The 16,737-nt window shown below is 41.3% G+C and overlaps 2 protein-coding genes across 5 annotated transcripts in view; both read right to left on the minus strand.

Annotated features, from left to right (window-relative positions):
* The window catches only part of spel1 (DNA mismatch repair protein spel1), a 30,154-nt gene extending 28,381 nt beyond the window's left edge, over window positions 1–1,773 (minus strand). Inside the window, exons 1-2 of the mRNA XM_022082595.2 lie at window positions 1,489–1,773; window positions 54–103 (exon numbers count right to left, since the gene is read on the minus strand). Of these exons, the coding sequence (XP_021938287.1) occupies window positions 54–103; window positions 1,489–1,522 (84 nt within the window). The 5' untranslated portion in view covers window positions 1,523–1,773. The remainder of the gene's footprint in view (window positions 1–53; window positions 104–1,488) is intronic.
* A 1,294-nt stretch (window positions 1,774–3,067) lies between these two features.
* Window positions 3,068–16,080, minus strand: Son (Son RNA binding protein). 4 transcript variants are annotated; one of them, XM_087348208.1, is made up of 14 exons: window positions 15,010–16,080; window positions 14,295–14,495; window positions 12,834–12,933; window positions 12,475–12,747; window positions 11,927–12,093; window positions 11,345–11,502; window positions 10,361–10,469; window positions 9,628–9,758; window positions 9,434–9,544; window positions 9,236–9,349; window positions 6,253–6,400; window positions 5,952–6,020; window positions 5,760–5,875; window positions 3,068–5,684 (listed from the first exon to the last, which is right to left on the minus strand). In XM_087348208.1, the coding sequence occupies exons 1-14, from the start codon at window positions 15,725–15,727 to the stop codon at window positions 5,571–5,573; spliced, it is 2,529 nt and encodes an 842-aa protein (XP_087204334.1). In that variant the 5' UTR covers window positions 15,728–16,080; the 3' UTR covers window positions 3,068–5,570. The 4 variants fall into 4 exon arrangements, 3 of the variants coding, with proteins under 3 accessions (XP_087204334.1, XP_087204335.1, XP_087204336.1); XM_087348209.1 differs by lacking the exon at window positions 9,236–9,349; XR_015534998.1 differs by lacking the exons at window positions 3,068–5,684; window positions 5,760–5,875; window positions 5,952–6,020 and adding an exon at window positions 7,994–8,073 and having other exon boundaries at window positions 6,262–6,400.
* Between the last annotated feature and the right edge of the window lie 657 nt (window positions 16,081–16,737).

Genomic DNA, 16,737 nt, shown 5'->3' on the forward strand with positions numbered 1-16,737 from the left:
ATCTCTGACAAGCCATGTAGTTAGTGATTCTCGGTATGTTCTACATGTCTTACCTCTGGTAAAGATTTGAGGAAATTCACAAAACTTTTCTGCTGTGGAGCATCTGAAATATACAAACATACAGTTTTATTATTATAATAATAATACAAAACAAAGTATTCACCTAAAGAAATGATAAGCTACAAATAGATTTACCTATTACACACAAGAAAAATTTATCACTTATTTGTAAACAACATAAATTCATTGACAGAGTAAAAGGAGTGTGTAATTAAGTATCTTTTTAATGCTACCTTAAATTGCTCCTTCTTATTTACAAGACTTGTGAGACTTAAAGGTAGACTGTTGAAAATTTTGATCCCTGCATAATATGCACTCTTCTGAAAGCATGAGAGGTTGGCAACTGGTCTATGAAGCTGATTTTTATTCCTTGTGTTGACACTGTGTACAGCAGAATTAGTTTGAAAGAGTCATTGGTTATTTACAATAAAGTTCATTAATGAAAATATGTATTCACAAGGTAGAGCTAAGATCTCTAATCTCTTAAATAGATTTCTACATGAATTTCTAGGTTTTACACCAGACAATAATCTAATAATTTTCTTTTGTAAAGTGAATATTTTTTTACTGTTTGATGAATTTCCCCAAAAAATTATTCCATACTTTATTATAGCATAAAAATAGGCAAAATATACTGATCTGAGTGTGTCAGTGTTGCTGACATGCAACAGAGATCGTAACATGCGCCACTTAACTTAGGTACCAGTTTATCAATATGATTTGTCCAATTCAGATGGTTATCAATTTGCAAACCCAGGAACTTTGTATTTACTGACTCTTGTATATTCCTTTCATTATAACCCATACTTAAAGCAAGTTGTGGTGAGTTATTTGTTATAAATTTTATTATATTCGTTTTATCTAGATTTAGGGCCAGCTTGTTAGCAGTAAACCATTTACTCATATGAGACAGAACTATGTTTGATGTTGAACAGAAATCATCAAAATTTTTATTAGAAATTATTACACTTGTGTCATCAGCAAATATTATGGGTTCTGTTAAAGTATTTATTGTTTTCATTGTTGGAGGAAGGTCATTTATGTATATTATAAAAAGCAAGGGCCCTAAAATTGACCCTTGGGGAACTCCACGTTTTATTGTTCCCCGGTTTGAGAAAAATTTCGTTTGTTTTTAGGTGCTTTTACTTCGACATTTTGTTTACTATCTGTTAAATAGGATCTGAACCATTGCGCTGCTATTACTTGAATGCCATAAAAATGCAATTTATCCAACAAAATTTCATGATTTACACAGTCAAAAGCTTTTGCTAGTGATTACTGCGTGTTAAGTTCATCGTGAAGTGTACGTGTCATTCTTTCAAGAGGCACTTTGAAAGCAGTCCAGTTGCTACACAATACTGGACGTTTCCCTCCTTATATGTTAAGGTAAGAAACAAACTACAATCTATATATATTCAGGTATCTTACCCAGAGTTAATTGCTGATTGGGCTGCACAGCCATGACTACTATTCAACTCCTTTCCAGACGTTTTCAACGCTTAATTACATTAATTCACAACTCAACAAATCACTAACGAAACCGCCAACCAATATACACTAAACTGCCATATTCACAGATTATTCCATAGATAAGCTACCAAAACATAGAGTACTGTACTATCCATACTATCATATTTACGCGCGCATGGACATCTCTGGTTATACCGATAAAGATAATTCCGTTTCCTGTAGGTACAACTGAAGTTAATTAGTAACTTTCATTTGTTATGCCTACAAGCAGAGATAGGGGTTCGAATCCCATTTGGGCATATATTTATGCATTAATTAATTTCCGTTTCCTGTAGGTACAACTGAAGTTAATTAGTAACTTTCATTTGTTATTTAAATATTTTTAGTAGAATTTGTAAAGTTATTATAGAAATCAATATTATATCTATAATTTTATTTTGCAAAATACCAACAAATGTGATCAAGGAGGTCATTCAGCGTAAGAAGTTCACGGCATGTTTAGATTGCCTACAAGCAGAGGTAGGGGTTCGAATCCCATTTGGGCATATATTTATGCATTAATTAATCCACTTAAATGTGAGTAGAAAGCCATTACGATTACAGGAGTCAATGACATCAAGAGCAGCAATAAACAGGTCTACCGTATTAATGGCCTGAACTGGCATATCATCACCCTTTCCTCCTTTGGCATTTTATAAGACCACAGATAACCTAACAAGAGTCGTATTTAAATGGGAAATTGCTAGTTCACAAACGGGCGGCTTGCGCAAACTGTGTAATTTTGAATATTTAGCAAGACGTGTCATCATGCAAAAGTGAATTGAACTGCACAGATAAATCTGTGAAGCTCGTGTATGAAAAATTAAATCTCATCGGATTAAAGATGTTACTCTGATTTGTCCAGTATGAATCACATGACAGGTGTATTTCTCAGAAATGGAGCAATGTAAATTAAGTCCTGGCAGCTGGTCAGGATTTTTTGCACTATTTAAACGCATGGCAGAATCCACAAATTTTGAACATTACTGCAGTTTGTCAACTGGAGGGCCACAATTTGAAGTTTTCACAGAGCTGCTTCCCAGAAGACGGGTATCTTAATTTTCCAAATCATTTCAGCCAATGATACCCATAAATTTATTTAATTAAAATGCTCAGCTTAAACTTAAAGAGTTAATAAGCCTCTGGTCAACAGTCCCTGTTGTAATTCAGAACCATCTTCACTGATGATCTGTGTACTTCCAATCTCTTGATGCAAACAGAAACATCCACAGTTGATGAGTGTGTCATTAAATAATGCAAAACTCAATGACCTGACTAATGCATGGGTCGTGACTTACCCCCTTGCAGTCCCATGAGAATCAGTGCAGTGAACACGGCTTAGCAGTCTTTCAGTTGTTCTATGACAATGACACATATCAACGCCATCAGAGCATGGCTTTCACCTGACACTTTGCTGGCTGCAACAGCAACTGAAATAATGGCAAACTCAGGAAAGGAAGCAGCATAAATGGGGTACCTTAAATAACAAACCTGTATGTTCTGGCAAGCCTAGTTTTAATAAAAAAAGATACACGGCACATATGCAATGCTACAATGGTCATCTTCGCAGAGCCACAAGGAGGTGTGGGGTAGTTGTGTAGCAACACTGTATCAAAAGATGATGTTCATGCAGCAACTGTCCATGATCAACCAGTGTCCTTAGATCAAGACACTGTTGAGAAACAGAGACACAAGTTTTTCAAATGTGCCTCATCACCTGACACCGACCTGGATCATGACAAATTTGTATGTGGATACCCACAGTGTCATTTTGAAGTCACAGTGCCTGTACTGAGGCTTAAACCCTGGTTACTTAGACTGAACTTAAAGCTAACTTTCTGAGTTACTCACATAATGAATAATTCTCACTTGGATGTGACCAAGAGACAGACTGCAGTGTAGGCAATAGAAACACAATACACTGTTTCAGCATGGTTAGAGGTAGCACAGGCAGTGCTTGCCTTCTAGGTGTGCACAGTATGAGCAACAGTGAAGACACTTCATATAGCAAGTTTGTGACTGGTTATGATGTGCCTGCTGCCACTTCATCCCTGTTAGGTCCAAATATTCTCCCCAGTGCCCTGTTCACAATTTCCTTGATGCAAGAGAACAACACTCACACCCATACAAAATCACATCTTCTTCCTCCTATGAGGGTAAAGTGATAACTTTGTATATTTACTTTGTACATTCTTTGTAGATAGCAAATAGGAATACGAAAGATTCTGGACTGCGTGGTAGCAAGTGTTCTCCCAAGTTTAATATACTGTCTGAACAGTCAGTTTCAACGAACCTGATCTCCTGGAACGGCACTTCGATGGCGACGTCTTGAGGCTGTTCCACCTTGTATTAACATCTTCATACTTCAAGTTCGGCGGCCGGTTCTACGAACATACCGACGGGGTGGCTATGGGTTCCCCACTATCACCTGTCATCGCCAATTTCTACATGGAGCATTTTGAAGAAATGGCGGTGGACAGGGCGACCTTCAAGCCCCTCTGCTGGTTCCGTTATGTGGACGACACGTTTGTTATCTGGCCCCACGGCCCTGGCAAGCTCGCTAAGTTCCTCAACCACCTCAACAGTATTCACGAGAGCATCCAGTTCACCATGGAGACTGAAAAGGACGGCCATCTCCCATTCCTCGACATAGATATCCACCGAAAACCTGATGGCTCATTAGGCCACAAGCTGTACCGAAAACCAACCCATACCGACCTTTACCTCAATTCCAATTCCCATCACCACCCGTCCAACAAACAGGCCGTGCTTTCGACCCTGGTACACAGGGCTAAAGCCCTTTGCGACCACAAGAGCCTACAGAGTGAACTGGAGACACTCACCACCACCTACAGGAAAAACGGATACAGCAACCGTCAGATCCAGAGAGCTCTCAATCCGCCTGCGAGGCTGGAAAACCAGCCTTGGTTGCCTTCCTGCCCTACGTCGGGATGACTCTTCAACCGCATATACAGGTTGCTGGCCAGGCACGACATCAAGTCTGTTGGTCTTCCGCCAAAGAAAATTCCCAGTTTTCTCTGGCCGGTAAAGGACGACCTAGGACTGAAGACGCCTGGCGTATACAGCGTTCCCTGTGAGTGCGGTAAAGTCTACATCGGCCAGACAGGCCATTCCGTCGAGGCCAGGATCAAGGAGCACGAACGCCACATCCGGCTCGGGCAGCCCGAGAAATCTGCGGTTGCTGAACACCGCTTCAACATGGAACACTGCATACAGCTCGAGGACACTTCTATCCTCTCCTCAAAAACCGGCTACATAGATCGGATAATCAGGGAAGCCATCGAGATCGAACTACATCCCGATAACTTTAACAGGGAAGATGGACTTCACCTGAGCCAGTCCTGGAAGCCTCTTATTCACACACTTCGAAGACTCTGAGAGCGAGCAAGAGTGCGCCGCCAGAAACAAACCAGACCAATAACACAGCCCTTTTCAGGGCCCAGATCCATCCAACTAAAGTCAACCTTTCTCTCTCTACTTTCTCTCCCTCTCCCACTCTCGCCCACGTGCTACCATTGGTCCACTCCCACGCCTGCTCCCATTGGCTTGGGGCAGGCTACACTTTTCACTTTCCGGCCCTATAAACCTAGCACCTCACACCCTATTGGCATATTCATCGCCCTGATGACGGAGGCAGTATGATCTCTGAAACATTGGTTAACATCGACCATACTACACATCGCAACAACCCAGAAGACGGAAATCTTCGAACCTGATCTCCACAGACTTCTGACATTTCAGATTCTAAGTACCATGACAGATTTCTGTTGCTTGTTTGAAGATGCTGTGTTCACTCATGCCCACACCCTACACTGCAGGACTATCCCCTGTCAGATGTCTGTGATTACATATTCAGTGTCTGCACAAATACATTCCACCTTATGATGAACTTATGATGGTTTTCTGCAGACGAGTGCCACCTGCATGTATGTATGTACATACATTTAGCAGAACAACACTGTACTCATCAGGAACTTCCTTCAAGGGGGCAGGACACCCAGAGCCTGGAGGCAAATAGCTGCAGCCTCTGCTTTGGCCTGCTTCTTGTTGGGGCTTGCCACACTGGGCTTGTACTCGTTGCCATTGACTCGCACCTGTGACAGAAAAACTTCACCAGTCTCTCATGCTACACAAATGCAATGTTGTCAATAACTGAGAAGAAAAGTCACCTTGAACAGAAAGTTTTTCCTGTGGTCAGGGCCACATTCAAAGCATAGATCGAACTGGGGCACGCCCCAGCGACGTTTGGAGCAGAATTCCACTAGTAGTGAGACAGGATGTTTACCTGCAACCAACACATGCTTGTTACTTTATGCCCTGCATTCAATGGGACAATACTACCAACACACACACTCACTCACCAACAAGCGACTTGGTGGTTGGGTTCGGTGGGACTGGTCTATGTCCTAGCTCCTCCTGTGACACTAAGCCTGACAACACAGAAGCATACAAAAATAACGTTACGTGAGGGTGTCAACTACCATAACATAGAGAATGTACAAACCGTAAATGGTAACATCTTCATTGACACGCAAGCTTGAATAAGTGATTTATTTAAAGCAATGCATAGCCCATTACCTGTTTCTGAAACCACCATATCAGGTTTGTATGACCACAAAATACGGCAGATACAACTTTGATTCAAGAGATCCAAATGCTTACCCTTTTTGTCCATCTTTATTTCAAGCTGGAGAGGCTCCAGTGTGCCTTCTTTGTTCTTCCCCAGGCCCTCCCCAGGACGCCAACCCATCTTCTGCAGGAGTGCCATGCCCATACCTCCACTCACTGGTGACGCTGTGGTGAGCTGGTCCTACACACACACAGATGGCAGCATCAGTGCAACACAGAACTGAATTTAACTGTGGTGTTCCAGGACACTCAAATCCACTAGATATCAATGTACATGGAAGTATTATTTATTATGTACCTAATATTTTTAGCCAAATACATGTGAAATCTCTTATACTTCTATCAACTTCTGAAGATAATTTTTTGTAATTGGCAAATATTTACCACTGGGTTTCAGTGATGCATGAAAAATATGATTAGGTTAAGTTCTTCCCACTCTTAAAGAAGCTAACACAAGTGATTAACTGTTTCACTAGTGAATACATGTACCACATGCAAGTTGTCAAAGTCTCACATCATCAGCAGCTGTAATATTCTGTATGTGCATTCAAGATAACGTTAAAAAAAGTGTCATTACTTGGAATGTGTAATGCATACAACAGTGTTGCAGTGAAATATCCAAAACTTGACTTCAATCTGCCGTTTGTCAAGTGTTTAAAGTTACGAAATATGTTTTTGTGTCCTAAAACTTGTGCAAGCATTGGGTAACTGATATTGAAGACAATATTGGATTATTTATCTTATATAATAAGTAAACAGCTATCATAGTTTGTTATTACATAATTATAAACAGATCATTTTCACATTGTATTTAGATATATTTGTATGTAATTCTTTTGTTTCTCCATTTTCATGCATATTCTGTACTATGCCATGTAAGCCTCCTGTAATTGGACAGCTTCTCTCTGTTGAAGGTAAATAAATAACTATTACAGCACATTCAAATTGCTGCAATTAAGTTTTCCTTCAAAGACGAACAAGGTCTTTACAAAGTTTCATATTTCCTGTGAGTCAAGAGTCTCTCTTGTTTACAAGTGAATTATGAAACTTTTGTGGAAAAAGCACACTTGACTCTAAACACTTCAAAATATCACATATGTTCCATATGACACACTGAACCTTCTAGAATCACCACAAAGAATCAATATGCAGCTGGCAATAATAACATTCCTTAAAACTCACAAATCAATACAAGAATAATTTCGTTCCCAGCATAATTCTGTTTGAACATGTCCGTTTGATATTTTATCATTGCGAAATGCATCTCAGGAGGCAGAAACATGCTCCAATTAACAGCATGCAAGTGAGGGCAATGATATTTAACACCTCTGACATGTCGTAAAATCACAGGACTTTCAACATATCCCACTGTTGCTGAATTTATATTTTCACAGAACTCATTACATAAGAATGATCCTACTTTACTGCCCTATGCCTGTGAGAGTATAGCATGATTCTGAACTAATTACTTCACCAAGGGACACAGTAAGGCGCAGAACTCTTCTGCTAAGATGTTTCTTGAGTTTAGAAACTTTGTAAGTTTGTGGTCCAAAGCCCATGTTATTCTGGTAATACAGCAGACACTGCCCTTCAATATTAATCAAGGTGCCATCAAGCACAACAGGGAACACAGGCATCAATCCAATACAGTTATGCATTTAATGGACTACGGGTATCAATCAGCGAAGAGCATAAGCATCAGATCATGGAGATAATATTTTCAGAACACTACAGCCCTGTGAGAGCAACTGCTTATGTACTTCTTTCTACTCACCATTGCATGGCCCTCTTGTTTCACTGAAGCTCGCAGGCTGTGGCACATTCTTCCTATGATGATGTCATGTTGCTACAAACCTGTAACAAATCTTCAGGTGTTTTGCAGCTGGCAACACTTCTGCCTGCAGGTGTTGCCAACTGCTCCCCCTACAGGCACAGAGTCCACCCCCAAGACAGGGGATGGTCTGAGCCTGCTTCACAAACCTCTCTTAGTTTGCACCTGAAAATTTGTTACAGGCCAATGCGGTAAGAAACACAAGCACTCACACGAAGCCATCAGCGAGCCCATGAACCAGTTTGGACAATTCGCATGCACTTTATGATTCAGAGGTGACTGACACTGCAAAGTAGTTTCATCGTAAACTAAAATTTAAAAAAAGAAAAAACTAGTGCAGCTCAGTGACACATGTACAATCAGCCGCACATTTATGATTATGTTTAATTTTATTTTCATGAACCAAATTTGATTTACCCAGTAAAGTCCAGACACCTCCCCTCAAACACCAAATTTTATTAAAATCCAGTTGTCAGCTCTCGAAACAGAATACTGTATGAACAATCATGCATCAACAAAACATTGCAGCATTTTAACCTGCTTTCCCAAACTGGGGCGCACAAACTGCCTGGTTCAGTGTGAGTGTTATATACACGGAGAACGTCCCAACATCCTGGCATTTCTACCCAGCACTGCAAACTGTCTTCTTCTACGTCACATTAAGGAGTGGCACACAAAACCCAAGCTTATATGTGTGTACAGACCCAACAGGACACTGAATTTCAAAGCCTGTGATCCCCTATAGTTCACTTCCTGGACAGAAGAAAATATTTTTACATGTTTCTATAAAATGCCTACAAACACTGTACAATATGGTGCAGTGAAGTAACTGAGAGCTAGAATGATCTGCTGGGGACAGTACACAGGTCTTCCACTGTCTGGGTGAAATAACAGAAGCGAAGCTGACCTATGCAACAATTCACACAAACTGCTATGTCCTGCACTTGTGTAACAAAGACCTTAGGTTCAAGATCAGCAACCTATAACTTCTCTAAGGCATAACAAAGGCAAAACAGACAGCAGCTCTGTAGGTCATTACTGGGCTCCTTAACTGGTGCCGAGGCACACAGTGGCCAAAGCAATAGACACAAATGCCTCAGTTCAGATAAGACAAGGAGTTAGAAACTGCAAATGGCAGAAATGCCAGAACACACAAACAGTAAGGGGCCTGAGGGCCTCCTGTACCTTCTTGGCCCACGCTTGGAAGCCAGAAGCAAGTTCCGCGGCTGAGAGCACTCGAGCGCCCGTGCTGCCTGTGAAGTGACCGGGCTGCTGCTTTGATTCGGCCCACATCTGCATCTGGAGGCAATAAAACAACAGACAACTGCACTAATCTTCTGTTTAATCCCTCCATTGTCGTTGCACTCACTGCAATGTACTTACATCCTTCTGAGCACGGTACATCTCAGACAGCGCCTGCATGTCGTTCGGGTTTTCCTGCAACTTTCGCATGGCTGTGAGTCTCTGAGACACGATGGAGCCGATATCCAGTCCCTGCAATGCAATGCAACTGATTTCATTCAGCAAACCATTCAGTATATGTGACCTGATGGTGAACCGTGCTACGTACCACCCACCTCAGTCACCGTGGCACTGGGGAACACCTGGTTCAACATCTCCATCACTGGCCCGGGTTCCGCCACTGTCTCTGCAATCACAGTGGCTGCCGGCTCCTCTTTCTTTGGCGACACTGGGACCCACACATTTTCTGTAACAGCAACAAGTACTACTGCTCCAACTTGCAAGAGCTTTTTGAAAATATCTATCACAGACTTGCATTAATCTTCAACTACAAATGTGGACTGGTCAAACTTGAAATTATGATAATTCTTATCTTTTATTTGCTGTTATAGGGAACAGGTTTTGGCACTGAAGCATGAATTCTGATGTTATAACATATAAAAATCACACGTCTCTCTCCATTCAAACTTCAAATTTTATGACAATTCTAAAGGCATTACAACACTCAACATATTCCTGAGTATGCACCACAGTGAGAATATTTGGCAGCTCTGCCTCTGCAACTTGCAGACGCAGCAACACAGTGTTCACAACAGCAGAAAAACTGCCAAACATCCTGATGTATAAGAAACTTTCCACTGACATCATCCAATAACAAAAATTAACTGAATGAACTGAATAAAAAGTTGCAGTTCCCGTCATTTACATTTCCCGCAGTTGTCTCCACACATTTCATTCCACATTATACATCGCACTAGGTCACTTGTCTTCCGCCCTGGCCACTCTTGCTACCCGGCCGCTATTGTTCAAACGAAACTCAGTCTGGATGAACCCAGAACGCACACAAACCTGACTTCCTGTGCTGCTGCCCACTGGACACAGGAAACTGGATACGTAACTGCTTAGACTGTTCGGCAGTCTTCTCCTGCAATGTCTTCACAGGCAGCTGTACTGAATTCTGAAACAATCATTTTAATATTATCACCTTAAAATTCTGTAATCGATTTATGTTTCTGTATCCAAGTTATGCACCTACAGCTAACCTAACCTAACAGCATAAGTTCCTGTGTAAATTTTGCCACAAGCCAATTAATTCATGAAGAGAGAGAGCAGATCACTTGTAAAGACCAAGGCATAGATGGTAGAATAATATTAAAATGAATCTTCAAGAAACAAAATGATAAGCTGTGCGCTGGATTAATCTGGCTCAGCACAGGGTCTCAGTGGCAGGCTCTTGTAAACATTGTAACAATTCTTGACTAGTTGACTGACGATCAACTGCTCAAAGACTCTGCTGCTTGGATTCCGACTAGTTCATATTTCTCAGAACTATGTAGCATCCAAATATTAGCAATTTATGCCCTTGCCATGGCTCATATACACAGAGCACAGCATGCATGTGCCCTTCTGACAACTCTGTGATTACAAAAGAAACCGACTCACTTTCAAAAAGACGCGTACTTGTTAAAAACAAAACAGGAATTGGTGCACCTGTATCCAAACAAGACACATGGTCATGCAAATCTGCCAACACAATCCAGTTCAGAGTGATTTTCTAAAGATTCATCCATTATGCAAAACATTTTTAAAGAGTTTCCTCTGCTCCTGGCTTCAGGTGACTACTTCTTATTATACCGATATTTGTTAGTGACAGTGGTCCAGTTTTTAGTGTACTAGCCTAGTATCCAAAAGGCAGTGGGTTTGATCACAACAATCACTGGTTACATCATAAGTAAGAGCCGTAATAACAAATGTGTCGGCCGCCTGGAGACGGGAGCAGAGCCACCGGAGAAAACTCGTTACTGGAGCTGGTGCGTCATCCTAAGCACTCACCCTAATGTTCATCACAATAGAGGCTGACCGTTCCTTGATCTGAAAAGGGTGGTGGAATGGTCGCTCAGCATCGCTCCCACTACTACGGTGCTCCTCCAATTCTGACTCACTAGACATTTGACCAAGAGCCTCCTTCTTGGACAGCTGCTTACAAAAATCTGAATAAACAAAAAGAAATTAATTTCTGAAGTCAATATAAGCAGCTTGCCACTGGAGATCTCCCTGTGGCAGTCAGGTGGAAACAACAAGTGGGTTTTGAAATTCCTGAACGCAATGTACAAGTACACAGGGACCACATAAAATATTATAAATATTAGGGATAGCAACTGATATGAAATTCCAGATCCATGTTCCTCAAGTATGCAGTTAATTCCAGTCTTTTTAACATTAACCCCCACTTTATATGGATTTGCTACCTCCCCACCTGTGCTACAAGCCTCACCTGTCCCACCCTTCTTGATTTGGACACTAATGATTCAAATTATAAACTTCATTATGTGATTTTCCCCATCCTTCTGTTCAGCCTCTCTCCTGTTGGACAATATTAAGATAGATCTTCCTCAGGATCATGTTGTTTGTTACCTGTGAGCTCAGCCACGCTCTTGCCCCCAGCCTTGATGGCGACCATCTTATCCTGTGTGACCACAGAACTGGGCAGAACGCCTTGCTTCAGCAGGTTCATGGCATTCTTCCTTGCAATCTCAAGTAACTTTTGCTTATCTATGTGGCCCGCTAACAGTGAACGTGACCTGCAAGCAAAGCAACAGCAGTGCTCTACATGATCCCGCAGCTTCAGAGAAACAGAGTATGATACTAAACATGTAATTATACTTCTAATTACAGCTAACTAATGTACTTTCAAACAATTCATTTTTAAAAAAAATGAGAGAAAGGAACTCCAAGAATTACAAATGATATTTTTACCTTTGCATTTGAATTATGAGAATGGCCACAGGCCACAGCGTTTGATAAGCCTGCCCTATTTAAACAAGACTGGAAAGGTGTAATATGTACCAGAAGTAAAGTGAAAAGATCTGGCCACACAAAGCCTGTAACGAGGTGGAGGATGACAAAATGACTAATCATCACAATTTCTGAAAGGTATCAGAAACTCAACAGAGTATCATTACCTGTGCCTGGAGGGAGAACGTGAGTGTCGCGCTCGCTTCCTGGTGGTACTCTGACTCTTCTTACTGTGGCGTTCACGACTGTTGCTCCAACTCCTCTTCCTACTATGGCACTCGCAACGGCCACCACTCTGATTCCTCCTCCTGCTATGCTGCTCATGACTGCTGCTGCTCTCTGGGCTGTGACTTCCTTTTCCGCCGCGGTGACTGCGGCGCCTGTCATGGCTACTGTTACTGTGGCTTCTCTTGTGCTTCTTGTGGGACTGACTGACACTCCTGCAAAGTCACAGTCTTGCTTGCAGTCTATTCAAATGTTACAACTCACTCTTACAGAAACAAAACATAAAAGACCAGTGCAATACCTGTCATGGTCATGGTGGTGACGGTAGTGCTCGTCATCTGCAAGGTCACGTTTCCGATGATGTCTCTGCCGGTCCTTCTTGTCTGCATTACTGCTGTGCTCTGTACACGCGAGACATGTAGCACAAAAAATACATTCTTATTAAATTTTGTTTGCAAACATGAGAGGATAATACATTCAGAGCAAGAAAAGTGAAGTTTCTCTTCCACCAGCTCCAATCCTAAGTACATACACTGTCCAAAAGGGTTATTTGTGACATCACATACCACATTGACCAGATACCAAATAATCAGTCAGAAATAATTCTTCCTTGTGTTATTTAATAATGAAACATGAGAGCAACTTCCTTGATAAATGAAAATAGGTTTAATGGATAGCCTTTATTTCTTACATGGGGATCTACCTTGCAGTTTGCAATTATCCAAAACATCAGAACAGCCAAGGAGGATCATAAGCCTGGCCAGAAAAATTCCCTGATTTTAACAATTACATCACCATCTTCTGCGGAAAATGTATAAGCTGGGCTGCTGACAAAGAACCAAGAACAGAAGAGAATGTCTTCAAATAATTCTGGACATCGCACATGACAAAGAACAACATCCTATTTCTTGGGAATGTATTATGCTTAAACTGGCATTCAAGTTGTAGCAAGGCACCTTGGGCAGTTTTCAGTTTTCTAACATGTTTTATCAGATAACTATGACTTTAGTTTCACACTGACATTACTGTAAGCTTTTGAATCAAAACCCCTTACTTCTGGTACACCAAAATTTTACTTTCAAACTATCGCAACCTCTCCCAATTGGACCCAAGTTAACAGGACTACCTTTTCTAAAAATCACCTGACAAACACATGCACCAATTTCAGAACACCTGTAGGTACCCTATAAATGAGGGTTCACAGAGCCATAAACACTGTAGATGAGAACAGGGTGCTGAGGAGAATGTGTGCACCCAGGAGGAATGGGGGTAAGTCAGGTAGCTGAGTCAGTAGAGTGACTTTCTATGGGCTGGGCAATTGGGGTTCAATCCCTGAAAGAGGCAGAGGATCGTCTTCTAGCCTCTGGGGCCCATCCAGCCCTGTCCAATGCATACCAAGGTCCTTTCCTAGGGGCAAAGAACGGTCAGGGCATGCTGCTGACCACTCACCCCCAAGGATGAGAATGAGTAGGAGCTATACCTCCTCTCCCCTAAGTGCCAACACTGGCACATAACAGAATGGCTAAGAGGGATGGAGAAAATTGCACAATGAGAGCTTCATAGTTTTTACTCATCTTCTGTAGTAACCAAGCTGATATAATCAAAGGAAAGATGGGCACTATATGTAGTATGAGAGGGAAAAGGTGCTAACAAAACTTCAGGTGAAAATACTGAAGGGAAGAGAACACTTTGGAGATGCAGGCATAGATAGAAGCATAAAACTAAGATAAATCATAACATTTTGTGCAACTGCAACAGTTACCTGAAACCAACAGCAGTGGATCATCATCGCTGGGACATATTTCCTTGTTGCCACTGCTGTCCTCGGAGAGCTCCCCCTCCTCGTACTTGTCTGCCTTCAGCTTGGCCTGTTCCTCCACTTGCCGTACCGTCTCCTCATACACGGAGCTAAACTTCAGGTTCTTTATTACAATCCTGCCTGGCCCAGGCCTGACACTCCTGTCTGGAACAAGAGAGAAAACTCAGGCCTACAGCCAAGAATCCGTAGTTTGTCATGTTAAAACTGAAACAGGGAGTGAACAAAACATTTGCTTTCCATAAAAGGCAGGAAATTCTTGACTAGCTTAGCAACTGCTAGCTTCTCAAGGACTATGCTCTGTGGTGTCAGTAACTTTGTATAATAAATTATCTTAGATGTCAATGGTCAGGGTCCTACAAATCCTAGTGTTGTCATCATTATCCTCCCAGACTTCTGACAAAATTAATATTATTATCTGTGAACTACTTATCATGATGATGATGATGAAAAGAAACTATAGTTTGGCTTCCCCTTAGTAAAATAACCTAACCCAACCTACCAACTTAAGTCCAAGCAGCAATGGGGCCATTGTGAAATATACTTACCTACCTAACCTAACAATATCAATGGCATGTACCCTAATCAGTGATTTTAAAAATTTATGAAACTGAGTTTAAATGTGCATATCTCTGGATGCAATATGCCATCAGGCTCTCACCTGCTGACACCTGTTTTGGATGTGTACCAGCAGGAGGCATCCCATCCATGGATTTGTTTTCTACTTGTGAACTGGCAGCCTGGTCTGGGGGCTCTTCAGACTTTACGGACACGTTAGAATCTCTGGCTGGGCTGCTGCCAGGCTCTGTAGACAAGCATTCCACTGTTCGCTTCACATTCTGGTTTCCATCAGTGGTTATCTTAATGGACACTGGCTCCATTGTTGGCGCTAATTTTGGCTCACTCACACTAACGCTCCTTGTCTTCTTCTTTTTCTTGCATTCAGTTGCATTCTTGTGCTTCTGCCCACCACTGCTAGAGTCATCACTGTCTTCACTACCTCCCTGCCTCTTACTTGATTTTGTCTTCTTCTTGTGCTTCTTCTCTTTGTGCTTGTGTTTCTTTTTGCTCTTTTTGTTCTTTTTATTTCGAATCGATGTTTCTTGCTCAGCAACATTTTGCTCTGAAACTTCATGTCTACTGACAATGATTTCTTCAACACAACGTAGGATTTTTGGTGGCTCAGCATTGAAAGTCCCGAACAACTCCGACAGTATTTCAGTCGACGATTTGGTAGGAATATCTGGTTCGCTCACATTTGCAGTTTCGACCTTGTTCAAGATAGCTTTCAAATCAAATATTTCTTGTGCAACAGAAAGTTTTTCATCTTTGATTAGTGTTTTATTCACTACGGATGCCAGTCCATTGCTGGATGCCATTTTCAGGACTAAGCCTTAAGTTCTATACGCTGATTTGAGTTATACTAACATGTAGATCAGTCATGAAATTACAGGTTAACAAAGTTAACGAACAAATATATTTTGTAAGACTCGTATCCATGCACCACGTATTACAACGTTTGAGTTTGTATTGATGCCTCGTTTCTACATACATAACAAACACAAAAGTTGTATCTCTTACAGTCGTGTAATAACACTGTATACTTTTCTGAGAACGATCATTCGATATTCTGAAACCATAAGCTACTAAAAAGTTTCATTAGCAAAAACCACGAAATATAACACCACCATTCCAAAACTACACACACTCTTTGATAAACTACCACACATTATACCAACTTACACTCAGGCATTATGATGTCTCATGGCAAAGATTACACTAGGAATTAATATCCCAGACGCAGAGGAGAATTTACCTGTCTGTATTTAGCAAACAATTATTCCTGGAACGCGGACTTTTACACGAAAGAATAATAGCACCGTTTAAGTCTTTAGTAACAAAGTGCACAAAACATAAAGAAACTTCCCTGACGAAGTCATTACGTGACTACTCCACCCCTGCATATATTCTGTAATTGCCATCCGCTGTTGTATACAGTAGCAACGTAGTCCGTTCTTTATGGTGTATTTTACGATGCTGTCAGTAGCTAGAAATATAATAGCGAATAACGTGGACAGATTCGGTTCTGGGGGTACTCAGGCATGTGCTTGTAAGCACAAAAGTAACAAAACCCTTAGGATAGCAAACCTTTGGTCCGAGATTTGAACCCGGGGATTCCAAATAACGAAACAGTACTGTCCATTAGACCTCGACGTTTGTTATTAGTCGCAGATGACATAACTAAAAAGGTAATTGCAAGGAATGTTGACTACAAAAAAGAAGTGATGCATAAAGTTAGGTTATGTCACACTGCAAAAAATTATCAATTTTTACCACGGCCTATCTGGGTTTTTTTCCTTTGAAACCAAATGAAAGTAATGTATTGATG

The sequence above is a fragment of the Zootermopsis nevadensis genome, unplaced genomic scaffold, assembly GCF_977971745.1.
Source record: "Zootermopsis nevadensis isolate Lab colony 2312 unplaced genomic scaffold, Znev_1.0 Znev_ptg000012l, whole genome shotgun sequence".
In the NCBI taxonomy this organism is placed as follows: Eukaryota; Metazoa; Arthropoda; class Insecta; order Blattodea; family Termopsidae; genus Zootermopsis; species Zootermopsis nevadensis.